This window comes from Patagioenas fasciata, chromosome 7, assembly GCF_037038585.1.
Source record: "Patagioenas fasciata isolate bPatFas1 chromosome 7, bPatFas1.hap1, whole genome shotgun sequence".
Classification (NCBI taxonomy): Eukaryota; Metazoa; Chordata; class Aves; order Columbiformes; family Columbidae; genus Patagioenas; species Patagioenas fasciata.
The window spans coordinates 26805129-26822669 of record NC_092526.1 but is presented as its reverse complement, the minus strand read 5'-3'; the positions used below and the strand labels follow the sequence as shown (position 1 = coordinate 26822669).

Below are 17541 nucleotides of genomic sequence, written 5' to 3'. Positions count from 1 at the left end.
TTTTTAGTCAATTTATTTGCATGTGACCTGTAAAAACAATGTTTACCGTTTCCAAATTTACTTTCACTTCACAAAATTAATCTGTGAAATGGCTCTGAGTCCTTATAAGAAGCTTGATTTTGCATAAAAAGCGCTGTACTGTTGCTATAACTGTCACAAAAAATTGTCACAACAGACTAAATACCTGATGTGACAGGGAAAATGCTTTGAGGTAGATTTTTCAGGAGAAAACAAACCAATTTGGAATACTATATGATTTTAAAAGTTCAAAGATGGTAAAGCATGATTTTTCTGTACTTCATAGGAAAACCAAGCCAATGTCATCTTGGTTTGTGGCACTTAGTGCCAAAACAGGTGATCTGCTTTGTTACCATTACAACTATGCCATGTTTGTCTAACCTGCTGGGAATTTTTTCTCCTGCTGGCAGAAGGATCATCTCTCCTTAGAGAACCACAGGAAATTAATCCAGATCCACAAACTGCAATTTCTAGACTGTGGTTATGCTGGGATATAAAAGGAAATTACAAAATTTAAAGGAAGCTAAAGAAAGTCCTCTACAAGCTGTTCTCTTGGGATGTACAGTTCCTCTAAAGTATTTTTAGTACCAGAAGGATATTTAAGGATCTAGATTAATACCAGGATGTATTATGTATCGGCTGATACATAAAACTTGTATAATTATTCGTAGCTTTAACAGGGGAACCTTTTTTGTGTATGCTATTGTGTGAGGGTGCCTTTGAATTTGTCATGTTTCCAAAGAATTTATTCTGTTAGTCAGTTGATAGTTTGCAGATGACATTTGCTGGATTGACCATTAGAATATCTTTAGCTTTAACAAGAAAGGTGGTACTTTTCTCCATAGGAAAAATGACAGGTTTTTTTCAAATGTCTTCAACTTTTCAATGTTTTTGTGCCTTTATTTTTTCATTTGAAATTCTGGTTTTTCTTCAGGAAATTGTCTCATTGGAAATACTTGTCCGGTCTGTGACTTGTGTTCTCCAGGTGGATTTGAGTTCTTGGTTTAATAGCATAAAATGGGCTATAAACTTGGAACTCCGATCTTCCTCTCTGAAAATTTATCTATGACGCACAGAAGTAACTTCTTGCAGTGGCTCTGCTTTCTCTTGTTCTGTTGCATACTCTAAATCACACGTGTTTATTATAAATCTGTTAAAATAGTTGTATAGTTTTCATGAAGAGAAACAAGGCAAGAGAAAACTTAAGAGTAAGTTCAGAGAAAAGGGAGCTATCATTTGAAAGATGCCCCCTAACTCCAAACAAAAATAAACCAAACAAAACCAGCCCCCACCTGAACTAAAGAAGTTATTGATCAAGCATCGTGTCAGATCCCATGACAGCACTCACAGAGAACAACACTGCGCTTACAGAGTGGGCAAACAACTGGGGGATGGAGTGAGACAGTGACGGGAGGTTCTTAAGTCACTGTCACTTGATTGTAGCTGGACAGATAATTCCCCTTAGGTGCATAGGCAGCTCTCACTGGTTGAATTTTGCAATATTTGAATACCTTAAAAATTAGATCCCAAACGCATCTGGGGGGGTTTTGAAAATGCTGTCTTTCTTTCTTTTGGAGAAATATTGGAGAAGTGTTGTGGTTTGTTGTTTGTTGTTTTTCTTTTTTTTTTCCCCTAATGCCCAAGACATACAGGAGTCAAAATAGGAAGAGAAATAGGTAATTTAACAGGAGATCTGTTTTTATTTTACTGCACATGGTTTAATCCAGGGGTAGGTCATTCAAATGTTCTTAGATCATAATTATGAGAATTAAGTGATTAAAGGATATTATGTCATTAAGAAAAACATTCAGAAAAAGGGATATAGGAAGGCTAACAGAGGAGGGAGGGTGGGGAGGCTTAGGAAAAAATCCTTTTATTACCAAAGGCAGTCTTCATTTCTAAATGTCATCAGTCTTGCTTTCTTGTTCCTTGTCCGGTGATCCTTTCAATCTTTTTATGCCTGGGTGGAGGTGGGTGTGAATGGGTGTGTTTGAATATGCAACAGGAACAGCTGCTGGATGACCCTGAGTGATGGCCCCGTTAGCTGTACGTGCTTTTCCTTGCCTGTGCATTGACTCTTAACAATAAGCAGACAGAATTCCAGAGTCCTTCAGGACTTGTTTATGTAAGGCCCTTAGCTGGAATCTAGTGTTGCCTTCCTTTTAATACATAAGCCATATAGGAAAAAAAATACATATTCAAAGAACATAAACCCCAGCATATTATAATAATCAAAGCTTTATGTGTTTCAGGCATTAAAACCAAAGACAAAATAAAATTCTGAAAGCCTAACGGAAAATACTTTATCATTTAATTTGCACCCAAAGCAGTGTTCTGTCTTTTGGACACTTTTTCTTTTCTGTTTTCTTCAGGCAAATAACACTTGGCGAGCAGAGGTTCGTGTAGGGTAGCTCCTTGTGCTGCATGGCAGCCCTGGTTTCTAGAGCAGTTTCCTTCCCCCACATTTTGTGACATGAGGCTGAGAATGTCTCAAGGCTCCAAGGTTTGAATTGCAGAAATTCTGCCTGATTCATGGTACTGCACTGTGCGTATCTGAACCTGTTAACGTATTCCACGTGTCTGTGGGGTGCTTCATAAACCCTTCTTGTGACGGTTGCAGAGAATGCAACCACAAAGTGCAGTCTCTTCTGTATCCAGTCTTTTTTGACTGTCTCTCTTGTTCAGTGGAGTAATTTTGTTTCTTGTTACATCTGTCACATTCTCAACAGATTTCAGTATACTCTTCCAGCTTTGATGACTATTTAATCTTGATTTCTCTGTTAAAATATAAAGAAGTTCTCCCTTCTGCCCTCCCAAATTAAAAATGAATCACCAATGTCCATACTTTATCCATTCATACCAGGCATGCTATTTGAAAAGGCTAGAAAATTTGATTATTTTCCCTGCGTGACAATTTAGACTTGAGCTCTGCTGATCTTGTCAATGTACTTCTGATTTCTCCAACGGTGAAGAGCACTTGTGCGTCTAAGAGAATTTTTCTCCTCCAGTTAGTAATTTAATTTTGTCAATCAGCTAACTGCACTAACTGTTACTTGCTTTTTGAGCATTAAGCCTTAATATCCCAATTATCTGAATATATATCCATATAGGCTTTCTATCTTGTTTTCTGTTTGTTTGTGAAGCTGAATTTCTTAGGAAAAACTTGAATGAGAAGCATGCCTGCCTCTTGGAATGGTACCGAGCCAGCCCTGATTTCTCTAGAATGGCAGATAAATGGGAGTTTGCCGTGACTAAGTTCAACTTTGAATATTATTTAATGTTATTGAACCCCTGTTTAAAAACAAGAAAACCCTTCGAAAGCTATTTTTCTCTTCAATTTTATTGCCAGATTAAAAGCAAGCCTTGAAAATTAACAAAATTAAATGCAGTTATGTATTGCGTTTAATATTATAATTGTATTCAATATACTTAGTTATATACAAAAGTCGATGTAAGATTTGCGTTATTTTACTTATTTAGGTATTTCTCTAGCTAGAGGATTAAGGAAGAAAAATGACAAGATTGCAAGCGAATTATCCTTAGATCTTAACAGGTTTGAGCAAATGAAAGTGTAGGGTAAGACAGCTTCTTCCAGCTCAGGAATGATAGTTACTTGGGAAATTCTGCAGGTAATAACATGTTCTATTATTTATTATTTAATAGCCAATACAAAGCAGGCCCTTGATTGTAAACACATTGGAACTGAATGTACTTGCTTTGCCTCTTGTTGTCCAAAAATTGGAGATTAAGGGAAGGTGTTACCTTTCACATTGTTCTATTAAATGTGGACTGGAACTGAAGAAAGTGTTGATGTCAGGATTCTTAATAAAATAAAGAACTCTAGTATTTCAAAATTTCGGAGTTGTCCCCAAGTACACATAGTTGTCCCCTCGTGTATTCATTTGTTCTTGTTTCTCTTTTCTAGGAGCTTGAGTTGCCAAAGGATTACCCTGCATAAAAATCTATTTTTCTCTTTTGTTTGCAACTCTGTTGTAACAATAATTTCACTGACTGCTGTTGCCAACAATCAGGAGTTAGTTGCAACTAATCCAGTAAGTAAAAGTGTATTTGGCAGCTTTGTTGATTTGTATGTGAAAAACTTCAGCAACGCAGAAGAGATAAATGAGACACGAATACTTGATGAAATGTTGTGTACAGCGAGGTTAAAATGTTCAGTAATGATGTATCCATATTACGTAGTACAACAGATGTCTAACAATGATTTGGGCATTTCACATTTGAGGTTTCAAAATAGTAGAAACACTTCAGGACACAGAGCATATTGAACTGCTCTTCTGAATTTGCGCAGATCACTTCTGTACTGAAACAACTGCAGGAAAGTAGCCTGTTCTACATGATGTCAGTGAGGTCATGACAGATGAATTCACCCAAGGGCAGTAAAAAAAGCTTTGCAGTATATTTTGTATGTCAGCAACTTTCCAGTGGATTTAATTTTGCTAACTTTGGTTGAAATTAGAAGAGTTTTTGGTTGGATTGTTTGTTTGTTTGTTTGTTTTTTTGAGGGGCAGTAAAGCTGACCCTCATATTCTAAAAGTAAAAAGCAAAATTAAAAAGTTGTCCATTCAGGTCTGATTTTTCTCTCTCTCATTTCCTGGTAATACTGGGGTAAGTGTGAATCAGTAGCCTCTCCCAAAAGGCTAGGAGTTATAGCAACGGAAGAGCCTGAAAATGAAATATATAAACAAATGCCTAACTCTGCCTTTATTTTTATTCAGACCTGGAAGATAAATTTAAATTCTGTGAAAGTTAGGGCAAAACTCCAGAAGCTGAATCAAGTAAAAAGATTCATTCTTCTTCTCCTGTAAAAGCTCATATAAGTGCTGGAAAATGGGCTTGAGATAGCTGCTAATAATCATCATTAAGTGAGTTAGGTAGCAAAACATGGTAAACCAATATTCATTTTTTATTTAAGTTAAGTGCCAGAAACAGATCAATCAAACACACAGCAACTTCAGAAGAAAAAAAAAAGGATCTACTGTGTCCGAATCGGCAAGTTGCCTATTGCTCGTTTTTCGCAATTTCACATTTTAATCTGTACAATAAGTTATAATATTTTGACTGAAGAATATCTTTTGAATGGAGGCAAATACAAATATATGCCACCAAGAGAGCTTCCTTCCAGAACCTCTATGCAAGTTCTCAACTGGCCTAAAGTGCAGTTACAACTAGGTTAAAATGGGAGGTATTGTAAGCATTTAAAAAACATTAATTGTTCTCTGGAGTAGTTATATGTTGTGACTGCTAAAACTGAGAGGGGATTACCCTCATCAAAGGATATTTTCCAGTGGGTTACTATCAGATAATATAGAGGTTCCCTGTTGACTGGAATGGCCAAATGTGGCAATGTTTGCTATATGGGAAAAATATCATTACAGCTTTCTGGCATCATGCTTAAGGATCTTGAGGTCCTCATGTTTGAATAATAAAACCACAAACTCAGTTACCAACTTTTTTGTCACCATAAAGTATGGAATTGTAATTCCATGAAAATTCTATTAAAAATATATGTAAGTGTAGTGAAAAACAGAATAAACATTAACATTTGATTCCAGCAGTATTTTTTTTGCCATTTTGCAAATAAAACTCTGAGATTTTTGCAGCTTAAAAATCACTCTTGTGTTCTGGTTTTTTTTTTCTACAGGTTAGCTGCAAAGTGTCACAGTTCATCTACCTGTACCTAATGGGGTGCAACTACTTTTGGATGCTGTGTGAAGGCATTTACCTGCATACTCTCATTGTGGTGGCTGTTTTTGCTGAGAAACAACACCTGCTGTGGTATTACCTTCTTGGCTGGGGTATGCAATTTCACATTCTGTATTTTCAGGCCAGTGCAATCTCTTACTCATTCTCCTGAGAATTTGAACATCTGTCCCTTTGCTTCTCTGAGCTGGTGACTTTGAACTATGATGACACACCCCTCTTCTTTGTCTGTAGTGTTTTAACAACCTTAGAAATGTTAATGTAGGAAATTGTATGCATCTCTATCTTTGCTGAAAGAGAGATTATGCATTGCTGGAGTCAGGAAGGGACTCCTCCTTTGTATAGAGAAAATAGTCTCCTATTATAAAAAAGACATTAAGAAGTAATTATTCATTGTTCCTCATCTCAAAGATGTTTATTCAGGAATGAATGTTTGTTTTCGGAGAAGTCTCGCCGTGTCTAGGGTGGAGGGTCAGAACTGAGTTAGAGATGGCCAAGGGTTTATTTTTCTAGCAGTTCCATTTGACCTGTATTGTTCACTAAGCAAATACAGAATAGCTGTAGCCGAAGATCTCAAGTAATATCAGTATCAAAACTAAAAAGCCAAACCTGGTAATTTCAGATAATGCACAACAGCATTTACACTAAGTGCAAGTGTGGACTTTCTCCTCAGCTTCAATGTATTGGCACATGCAGATACAACGTGACTTGGTACCTGGGTCACTGGCTGTCCCACTACAGACAGAGCTGAGATGTGGTTAAAAGATCATGGGTGCTTAGCAGTTTCTGAAAATTAGGCACCACAAGGATGTCAAGGATCCCAGATAACCAGTTTGTTCTTTTTTAAATTCTGAATTTGGCCGAATTTCCAGAGTCTGTTTTCCAATTTCTATTGCAGGTTGACCCTGTTTTCTGAATAGCCAACAAGTATCAGTGAGGACATAACTGACATTATAAATACTACTGTAAAAGCTATGGTCATATATACAATTACCTTTTTAATATTACTTACCTATTTACCATTATTGAAGATTGTACTCTGATAAACGTCTGTGTTAATGAAGATTGATTGCTGCATTCTAAAAAGTTATATTTTGATTTGCCTTGTCTTTCTGCATGTTGGAATGAATTTCCTGGCAAGACAGAGGGAATAAGATTTAATGCACTCCTCAGAAACAAATCTGAGAAAACAGAAACAGAATTGGTCCCTATTACTTTATTTCCTCTACAGGTATATCGTTTGGATGAGGTGAAAATAGAGAAAATTCCTGCAAGAGATGCAAGTTTACTTCATTATTCTCCAGGCTTATATATTAAGAAAACTTTTTTTTTTTTCTTTTTCTTCACAGGTTTTCCACTGATCCCTGCCTGCATACATGCCGTTGCTAGAAGTTTATATTATAATGACAAGTAAGTAGACTCTCCACTTGTTTTGCAAAACTGTTGCATTTTCTTTAAGGGAAAAAAAAAGGAATACAACAGATAAGAAGATGCCAAATGTTTTTTTCTTTTCTTGTTTGTTTTCTCCAGTTGCTGGATCAGCTCCGATACTCATCTCCTGTACATCATCCACGGTCCTATTTGTGCTGCGCTGTTGGTAGGCATTTTTCAGATAACTTGTTTTTTCTTCTTTGTTTTCTGGCTATTCTTCATGGGCTTATAAAGCTGGTAAGAGCCTAAAGCTAACATTTAGAGGTCACTGTAATTCGCAGGACTCTCACTTAACCCAGTAGGTGCCTTAGGCACACAAGATACAGGAGGCTTGGCCTTGTTAAGTAGCTGTACCCCTGGCCCTTTGAGAAACTCAAGTTTTGCAATGTTGATTATCATCCCACTGAAACGCTAATGACAGGGAAGGACTGGAGCTCACTGGAGTTCAGAGAGAGGGCTCTTGGATGTCAGGACTGACTGTGGGTGGGAACATGGGATGGAGAGACCCTAGAGCAGGCCCTTGGGCAAGGAGCAGTGTAAACAGTTCTGCGGGTAGTACAGACTAACGCAGCGATGTGGCTTTGGCCACCAGCATATCGCAACTCCTCTGCTTCCTTAGTCCTCATGAACTCTTAGAGCGGAGTGTTTCTTCTTACACTCTATAATGCCAGCTCTGTTACACAAATGTTTGCTCCTGAAGTCATTAAATTCTAGGTAACTCAGGACTCCACTGTATAAAAATCTATGTGCTTCATTTATTCTGGGACTGAAATTAACATATGAAATTCAGTCAGTAGATAATCGCTAAATAGAAATAGGTGCATAATAAAATACTGATAAGTACCTACTTACACAACTGTCTACATAATTAATATCTATGAATGCATAATGCAAAAAACGCTGCAGTGTAGAGGCATTATATACATGGCATGAATTATCTGCTGACTATATATATTACAGTCATCTCTTGTGACAGAAACTTCAAGTTGATCTGGCAAAGGTATTGTGTATGTCTGCTGACTTTTCTTATGGCTTTTCAGTTCATGCAAAGAAATTCATTAAGAATGAAAACATTAAGTAACTTTTTGGAAATCATTTCAGTTTCTGATCTATATGAACTCTTCTGTTAAATTGTTAATGAATATTTGTAGAGGCGCATAGAGGATTCCCTCTGAAAACTGTTGCATAAATCCTGTGGTTCTTGTGACTCCTATTTTCATTCACAGTGAAATTAGATGCTGAACTTATATTTTGAAGGTTCTGTTGGTACTGTGACACACCTGAGGTCCTCTGCATGGGAAGCCAGAGCCAATCCCCATGAAATTATTGAGATCCGTGGCCTTTGGGGTGTGAATTATTGCTGATAATCCCTCATCCTGTTAGTTAGGTCTGCTATATATGTTCACATGAAGACACTTTAACCTAGTGCTTTAATCTGTAAATTAAACCCAATTCTAAATCCTTTCCATTTTTCTTCTCTGTAATTTGCACAGAAGGTTAAATCCTATTTTCCCAGAAAGGGATAGCATTTTTTTGCTTACTTCAGTGGTGCTGTATTTCAACCAGAAACTGTACATTATTCTGCACTGCCTTGTGAGTTGTTACTTGCTTTGTCCAGGTGTCTCTTCACAGATATATCACTTAGGTAAAGCTCTCTAATGCCAAGATAAAATTTTTATTACTTGAATTTGCTGAAATAACAGAAAAAATTGTGTAAAAATGATAACACTATACCTTCTTCTGTGAAGTGACCTCATTTTAGGATGTGAGACCATTTTTTCCTTCCCAGCAGCAGTTTCCACAGTCCCCCACTGAAAACAGTGGCAAGACTCCTACTGATTTCAAATGTACTGGGTCAGTCCCAAACTGTAAAGTCGTCTTTCCACTCAAGGCAACACTAAGAATGTCCTTTGATTTTACTGGAGGTGTAATAACCACCTCTGTGTGCTTGGTTTGGGCAGAATCTGGGTCCATTCTCTTTGCCATTTACAAATATGTGTACCTTTGATCTTCCTATATTTGTCATGAGCTGACTGAAGGTATTTCTCTTGCATTTTTCTTGCCTCAGTACAATCACTGAATTTATTTGAAAACCTTGTGGGAATAACAAAGATTAAACACAACTACACATTTTGCCTGTGATGTGAAAATACCTTAGAGGAATTGCTTTCCTTTCTTGTAACAAAAAAAAAATGTAATGTGTCAGTTCAGAAGAGACAAGCCAGGGATGAAGACAGAAGATGAAGTGCATGTGTTTAGGCTTTGGGAACAGAACCCTCATTTGCTTAAGCAGCTTGCTTGCCAGATACACTTTTCACACTTTACTAAACATGACCTGCTTTAGCAGACATTTAAGCAACAATATTAAACTGCAAATTAGATAACGAGGGAGAAGACACTGTTTCTACTTGCAGGGGCAAGATCTCAAAGAGGATTGGAGAGGACTGTCAAGTGGGTGCCAGGGAGAATTGGCAGAAGCCAATGAAAATTTAACGCTTGTCCATCACTGAAAATCTTACAATTACATAAAGTTAACAATAATGCTGCTTTTATGGTGCTTGTTGTTATATAACCGTGGTCAGATCCCTGCCAAGGAAACTGGAAGTGGGAGCGGACACAGGTTGCATTTTGATTGGGATTGCATTCAGTTCATGCTTTGATTGCAAATTTTGCCTCAACAACCACAGTTAAAGAAATAGTGTTGGAATTAAACAGCAGAGGGTGATGTTTTTATACTGAACAAATACTGATCAAAATGGAGTGGAGACAGTAAAAAAGCAGTGGGTTTGAACTTCAAGGAAAGCAGCAGTGATTTCAGTGTAGATTTCTGATGTGCCAGTGCACAAGTGATTTAGTTTGCATTGGTGCCACCGAAAGGTAGATTTTAATTTAATTTTGCCATTATTTGTATAAAAAATATTACAGGAGTGTTTCTTTTGCCATGAAATAATGTTATGTATTGGTGTCTCAGATTGACAGCCTTTTATATAGATGCAAACGTTTTAGTAGGATGCTTAAGCATACTCAGTGAACGTGTACTAGAAGGAAGTTCAGGTGCTCCTACTTTTGTCATTGACCTATTTAATGACTTTCAGCTGGGCTTTGTACAAGACTTAGGAGTTTAGAAGTTGATAGCATTTATTTGCCCAGCCTTTGGAATGTCCACAGGCCAGCTATAGAACATATCTTCATGAGCACATACGGGTGTTCCAGCCAAGTAAACCAGGCTCAAGCAGGCTAAGATCTGAAGCTGCCTAACTATATTAAAAGCCATGCAATGGTTTCCAGTGAGTATCTAAGAATATCTGAGTTTCTTGGGCTGAGAATGGTCTGTTTATGCCAAAGAGGAATTTAAACAGAATTCAAACCTACATGCAAATGAGGATTACCATACTGCTTAGCACAAACTTGGCATGGAAAGAAGTAGAAATACGAGGGACCTGATGAGGTTTTGATTAAAGAACCGCAGCACCTATTGACTTATAAGCTCATCTAAGTTCACAGTCACTCTTAAGGCAGAACCAGTATAGGCACTGTTTATTTAGGATTGTCTTCTCTGCCTTTGTTTCCATTTTTGTTCATTTGCCTGGTTCAGGTCACTGTGGAGCTGCCGGTATTTTACAATGCATTCCTACTGCAGCTAGCACAACAGAACTCCTTTGGGGCTCTACAAACCAGCACCATCCATTTGATGATAATATATATGCAAGCAGTTCCACTGGCCTACTTTTGCTTTGAAGTCAAGACCTGTTTTCATCAATTTGATTAGAATTCAGTTCATCCTGATCTCTGTGTATTTGTGGCAAAAAAGATACTCATCAAACATTGGTGCTCCATACTTTTAACTGACACTCAGACTGCTTTTCTCAGCTCTGTCCTCTGCTTTGCCTTGTTCATCTTCTCTGTTTGCCCTCGTACCTATTTGCAAACTCTTTGTGTGCTTGTTTTTGTGCGTTTTGGTTTTGGTAGGTAAGAGGCACAACCAGGAAAATTCTGTGCATTTCAGCATGCTGTAAATGAAGTGGGTGGTATTTTACTCCTGGCTGATGCAACTTTGATCTTCAGTTAATATTTATAGACAGTAATACAGGAATTGGCCATGCTACCAAACCATGAGAGGGCTGAAAACTCCATGCTGGAGAGATTTTGCTGTTGAACTAATAGATTTAAAGTGAGCAGGATTAAATTTAGAAATGGAGGAAGGACTTATTGTCTATGTGTACTATAGGCAGTTGGATGAGGATCGTGGGCTGCATAAAATATAAATAAATCCCTTGAGAAAGAATCAAGAGACCTTGGTTGCTTAAACAAAGCTTAAAGGTAGCTGGAGACTTCCAAGAGAAACTCACGCAGCAGTTTCCTATGTAAAACAATTTCCTGTTGAAATGATTTAAATAGCATGTTAGTAGAATATAAATAACATCACATATCTGTCAAGGGCCATGTTGCTATAACAATACACAACTGTTTATCATTAAAACCTTAACTGACATGAAATAATTCTGCCAGGCTTGGGGAGGACATGGTGACACACATGATCTGAAATGGCTTGCCTGTTTACACCTGTCCTACAGCAAGACAGAGGCCTCCCCTAGACCCGGGGTGGAGTTGTCTGTCTGTCTGTGGGCTTCTCCTCGCCCCCCACCCCCTTTATCTCTAGATAGTGGTTGACAAGGACAGACAGTTACATGGGAGCAGAGGTAAGAGGGGCAGATTCTGGGTCTCTCCCTTCCATAGCGGTCCCTGAAGCAGCAGCATCTTGCCTCTGTGCCCTCGGGCATGGTGATGGGACTGGCTGAGCACCAGAGATGACAATATGGGTAATTGCCCCCTACATCCTTAGGCTGGAGGGGGGTGGGTTAGAGGATGCATATATACACATATATACACACCTGTGTGTGTATTAGTTTTGTGGTTGCTTACAATGAGTGCTCACATGTTGAAGATACAGTCTGCATAGTTGTGGTTTCAGCTTCAGATTTTATTTTTGTGAAACTGAAGGAACACATATACACCACTGTTCACCAGAAAAGCCTGAATAGCTGTGGAAATAATAAAGTTCATAGTTGATGAGAATGATGTGCAGAATCATCTCAGCATTGCCCCATTTGCAGTTCTGCTGAATTATTCAAAAATCAGCCATTGGCCACTGGAGCATGTTAAAGCTGCTCTCTGTTTACAGGAGTACACAGCTTGTTAGCAGCATCTTGCCTGCATTTTTTTTTAAATCTGCCTTTTTTCCTTCTCTATAAATTTGTAAAACTCATATTTGAGAAATGAAAAAGTAGCTTTTTGAACCATATTTAAATACAATGAGGAAAGAGTGTCATCCTTTTTTTTGACTCACCTAAAGAGGCATCATCATTTTTTAAAAACTCATCATTCCCCTGTGCACTTCATTGTGACAGCAGAGAGAACGGTGTGTGGGTTGTTAAGCCTGGAAGACCAACAACTGCCTGGATGGACACTTGCTTAACACATCAGAGGAACGCATGTGGGTGGTGGATGTTAGAGCCCACTCTCAGTTACTTAAAGGTGTTTTCAAAGAGTTTAACTCACGATTATTATACAACTACAACACTATCCATGTAGTCTGAGTTTTCTTGAGTTTCTGGGGTTCAGTATCACAAAACAGCACGTGGGATTATTTTTCAGAGTCCTTTTCTTTTCCGACAGGTGAATCTTTTCTTCCTGCTGAATATCGTTCGTGTTCTCATAACCAAGCTGAAAGACACCCACAAGGCAGAATCCAACCTGTACATGAAAGCAGTGAGAGCCACCCTGATTCTGGTTCCGCTGCTTGGCATCGAGTTTGTGCTGTTCCCATGGCGACCAGAAGGCCAGATCGCTGAGGAGGTGTATGACTATGTGATGCACATCCTGATGCATTACCAGGTAGGAACCGTTAACTGGTTTTTGCTCACTTGAGCTAGATGGCAGTTGGCATGTCAAGCAAATGAAGGAGAAATTGTGGTGTTATTTAAATTTTTAAAGACCTTCATGCAATATTCTTAGAAATGACTTGAACTTTCTCATTATGCTGGATTCATTTCTTAAAGGAAAGAAACATCATGGTTAGAAAAGTGGCCCAATACTTTTTTGTAATGCATTTTTAGAAATAATTCACCCAATTTAGATTTGTACTACATATTCTTATCAGGAACTTCTAGTTATCTCAAACCTGGAAAAATTTCTATGCACATGAAATAAAAGAGAATGTTTTTATTTTACAGGGTCTACTGGTGGCTACAATTTTCTGCTTCTTCAATGGAGAGGTACAGTAACTGGTTTTATTGTATTTACTTTACTTTTCCTGTTTTATATGCTTTTTCTTTGTTTCAGCAATTCAAGAGGTAATAATTTTTAAATCATTTAAAAAACAACCAGAAGGTCTGGTTGTCTATGTTAGAAGCTGGGTAGCATCTGTGGTCCTGGAGAGTCCCTGTAGCTGGTCTTTCTGCAGCGGGAACAAAGCGTGTTGTACACATGTTGTCTGCTGGGACATTGGTTTATGTCAGCTCTTTGGGAAAAAATTAGGCTGAAGTTTAGACAATTACTTTTAATGCAAAGCTGAAAAATATCAGTCTAAAAATCAGAACTTAATAGCTTATTGTACTTGGGTCAGAAATTTGTGTTGAATAAGAAGTGCAGTTTTAAGAAACCATCATTGGTCAATTCCAAGAACAAACTTCTTTATTCTTAAAGTAGAAGATTCCAGTGTTTCAGTGACATATTGTACACTGACATGGTCTTACAGTATCAGAGATCAAAGTGGTCGAAAGACTATAAAATATATACCAAATCACCAATATTGCTCTTACTTGCAAACACACACACCGCTCCCCAACAAAAATAAAAAAACACAGACCCAGATGAACAAAAACACCCCTCCAAAACACTAACTGGTACTTTTCCAACACTTTTGGAAGAGGAACAATTACAATTCTACGCTTATTCTTACACATCTGTTTGTTCCTTTGTTCTGCGTTTAGCGCAGTTGCAGCATATGGCTGTAAGCAGATGTGTGGGAGTAGCCAGATGTTTTTATGTGCCTGAACCCTTACTTTCTTTTATCAGATGTTACAAAATTGTATCAGAGCAATTATATAATGTTATTGGGCAGTAATATTTACTTACAGGTAATTGTTTGGCTAATACTAGAATTGATTCATGCAGATCACCCTTCCTCCTCTTCCTCAGTCCGAAGCAGACTGAATTGCAATGAAACTTCTATGAGTTTTTGAGGTTTATTTCCCCCCTCAAGAAATTTGAAAGTCTCAATGATTTTTTTGCCAAGGAGGCAGAAAAGATGAAGAGAGATTTTCTCACAGTTTAGTGTGCATAGAGCAGTGGTTTGGGTCTGGTTTTAACATAACATAGATCCAGGTTCAAGTCTCTGCTTATATATTTGATTCAAAGCAGAACACATCATTAAACATTCTAGATCTGATTTGATTACTTGCCCACGTTCAGCTTTCATATTTCACACACACTTTCCTTCTAAATGTTATAGTTCAGAATGCCTTCTAAAAACTGATATTTGGAAAAAATCAAGCAGACAATTAGTTCTGCTCCAGTGCAAAATGGTGGAGAAACCCCTTGAAATCTCTGCAGTTTCTGTGAAACAACATTGTCCACTGCTCAGTTCTGCCTTTTAATCCCTGTGCATCTTCTGAGGCTACTTTATTACTAAAGTCAGACCCATAATTTTAAAATATGATATAATCAGTAAGAACAGTTTCTTTTAGTGCTCCATTGCTACAAACTCAGACTTTTTACACGCTTTCTTCTGCTCTGTATGAAAAGCAAACCTGAGACATGCCATTAATTCAGTATCCCTAAATTTAGCATGGACTGATCAGTGGTAAAAGATGAGCTTTTCCACAACAGGTGAATCACTACTTGAACATCTGTCAGCAGGATGTTAAAAGGGAGATTCAGCCATTTTGATGTTAATATAGGCAGTTAATTTTCAGACCCTATGCCTTGACTTTGCCAGCTAAATGTACAAGTCTGTAGTTGCTCTTTATAAAGTGGAAATTTATGCTTTTTAAACCAGTTTGAGCTTTAGTATTCAATGACCACTATTCACTTTTTTTTTAATTACAGCTTGTTCTAGAAGGGATTTATTGCTTTATAAAAAACTGTATCAGTAAGGGAATCTATGGGGAGAATGACAGTGTGTAGTTAGGAAAAAATATCTGCACAGAAAAAAAAAGTGTTTCCTTGGTCTACTAAAAGATGCTGCTTCTGGCATGTGAGCCTGCAGGCAGCCGTGTGTTCTGCTGCCGCTACATCTGTTGCTGTCATACCAGCGCCTGAACAAACCTACTTGTGTACAAGATGCTGCTTTACCATCGCCTGTCACAGCAACACCTCGTTAGGGACTGTGCAGAACGAGAGGCATGAGAGAGTGAGTGAGTACTTCTGTGGTTTACAGGTGAAGGTTGATGTTGGAATCGACACTCTGTGTGACAGTGGAGCAAAGATTTTCTAGTGGGGTAGTAGCAATTAAAAGTGCTCCATCCAAACATCTCCAGACTTCTTGAGCAGCACAACCCAGGATGCTCTGTAGAATCCAATTCTAACGTGCACTGCAGCAGTTTGTCACAAACCTCCTACAGACAAGGGCGTACGTGCAAATCCTTCATGTTTATCTGCTGCGGCAGCACTTCCCTAAGGACGCTTGCACTCTGCTGATGGCCCAGCAGCCACCGAGCAAGATGCTTCTGCACTGTCTCAGCATGTTTTCCAATGGGATTTGGCCCAGAGCAGCCTTTGGGGTGACACAGGCTGCAGTCAGAGGGGAAGCTTCTCCCAGCTCTGTGATAGATTAGTAGAAAGATTCTGATTGAGCTATTAATAACAGGTGATAATAATGATCACTATTATCCATGTAAGGTTTGTGGGGTTTAGGGTTTTTTTTCTTTTCTTCTGCTGGTCTATAGAAATGTAGCAGTAAAGATTATAATCTCAGGTCTGTGGGATTATACAATTATACAATCCCTTTATTAGTAGGTGGGGTCATGTTGTCTGGTTGGTTGTTTTTTTGTTTTGTTTCGTTTTGGGGTTTTTTTGAGGTCTCGGGTTTTTTTTGTTTGTTTGATTTGGTTGGGTTTTGTTTGTTTGGTTTGGGTTTTTTTGTTTTCTTTTTGTTTGTTTTTGGTTTTTTTTTTTTTCTCTATGTTGGCTACTGTGCTGTTTAATTTGTGCTATATTGAACATCAAGCTACTAGTGTGTTAAAGAGCTGATTGGAGGAAGCCCTTTATGAAGACTCATCAAAAATAGCCATACTTCTTCTTCCCTTACCTTTTATATTTTCTTTATAAGAACTTTAAGAAATATTAATTTTTCCTTTAAAGAGAGGATTCTGAGACCAGACTGCAGGAAGTCTAAAAATTACATCCCTTTTCTTCTATTTGTTTTTATTTTTCACAATTAAAGCCAGAATAAAATTAGACAAAATAAGCCACTGTGTTAGGAAATGTAAAGCAAGCACAATAGAAACCCTGAAGACATATGGAAAATCCTAAAAATATTTACCCACAATCTCAGCATTTAACTGGGGGAATCACTGTTCTCTGTTTAGTTCTTTTGTATGTAACAAAGTGAAATGAAGGTCATGCTGGTGAATGAGACCTGTGATTAGGGGTGCACTGCACCATAAATGTGAGTATCACTGTCTCCCCAAAAGAACACTTTGTGTACAGAGTTTGGCTGAATAGGAAATTAAATGTGGGCAGGTTTTTTAACATGAAAAAAAAATCTCTTTGAAAAAGCAACAATAGCTGTTACCATTCTTAGCATTCCTCACTTGGCATCTTCACTGAAAACTAATTCCATGTGAATTTCATGAATGTGAGACTTCATCAGTCCAGTATGCACAGGTGTTTAACCATATTGAGGAGAGGAAGGCTCCCATAAACATCACATCCTTTCAAATGGAGACATGTAAACAAGCTGGGGCCTTCAGCTATTTTATCAGCTTTATTTTTAACCCTGGTAGAAATACGGAGTTCGGGAAATTGTCCTATTAATTTGATTAAGATATGGTCAGAAATTAAGAACGGCTTTCTTGTGCCAGAACCATATCAAATGTCAGTTATGGTTTGAGAGTGTAGGAATTTACAGCTGCTGAGGATGTGGCCTTTTGAATGTAAGGGTGAAGAGGAATGACCTTTTGTTCACCTGCAAATCTTATCTATCTGTCCACACTGCACTTCAGTCCACAGGAGAGAGAGCAGAAAATAGTGCTGCTGCTGCTGCTCCTCCTGTAAGCCGTGCTTTTCCTGAGCAACTAGTACACTGCAATTGTACAATGTAACAGCTCACACATAGGTACCCCACTTTCCAGGGTTATTCAGCCTTAC

General features: G+C 38.1%; 1 protein-coding gene across 2 annotated transcripts in view; it reads left to right on the top strand.

Moving 5' to 3' along the window:
• CALCRL (calcitonin receptor like receptor) overlaps positions 1 to 17541 on the top strand; it is a 63893-nt gene that overhangs the window by 42386 nt on the left and 3966 nt on the right. For both annotated transcript variants that reach the window (XM_065840698.2, XM_065840699.2), the window contains 6 exons: positions 3944 to 4070; positions 5681 to 5834; positions 7089 to 7149; positions 7270 to 7336; positions 12847 to 13065; positions 13404 to 13445. In XM_065840698.2, coding sequence (XP_065696770.1) covers positions 3944 to 4070; positions 5681 to 5834; positions 7089 to 7149; positions 7270 to 7336; positions 12847 to 13065; positions 13404 to 13445 — 670 coding nt within the window. The remainder of the gene's footprint in view (positions 1 to 3943; positions 4071 to 5680; positions 5835 to 7088; positions 7150 to 7269; positions 7337 to 12846; positions 13066 to 13403; positions 13446 to 17541) is intronic.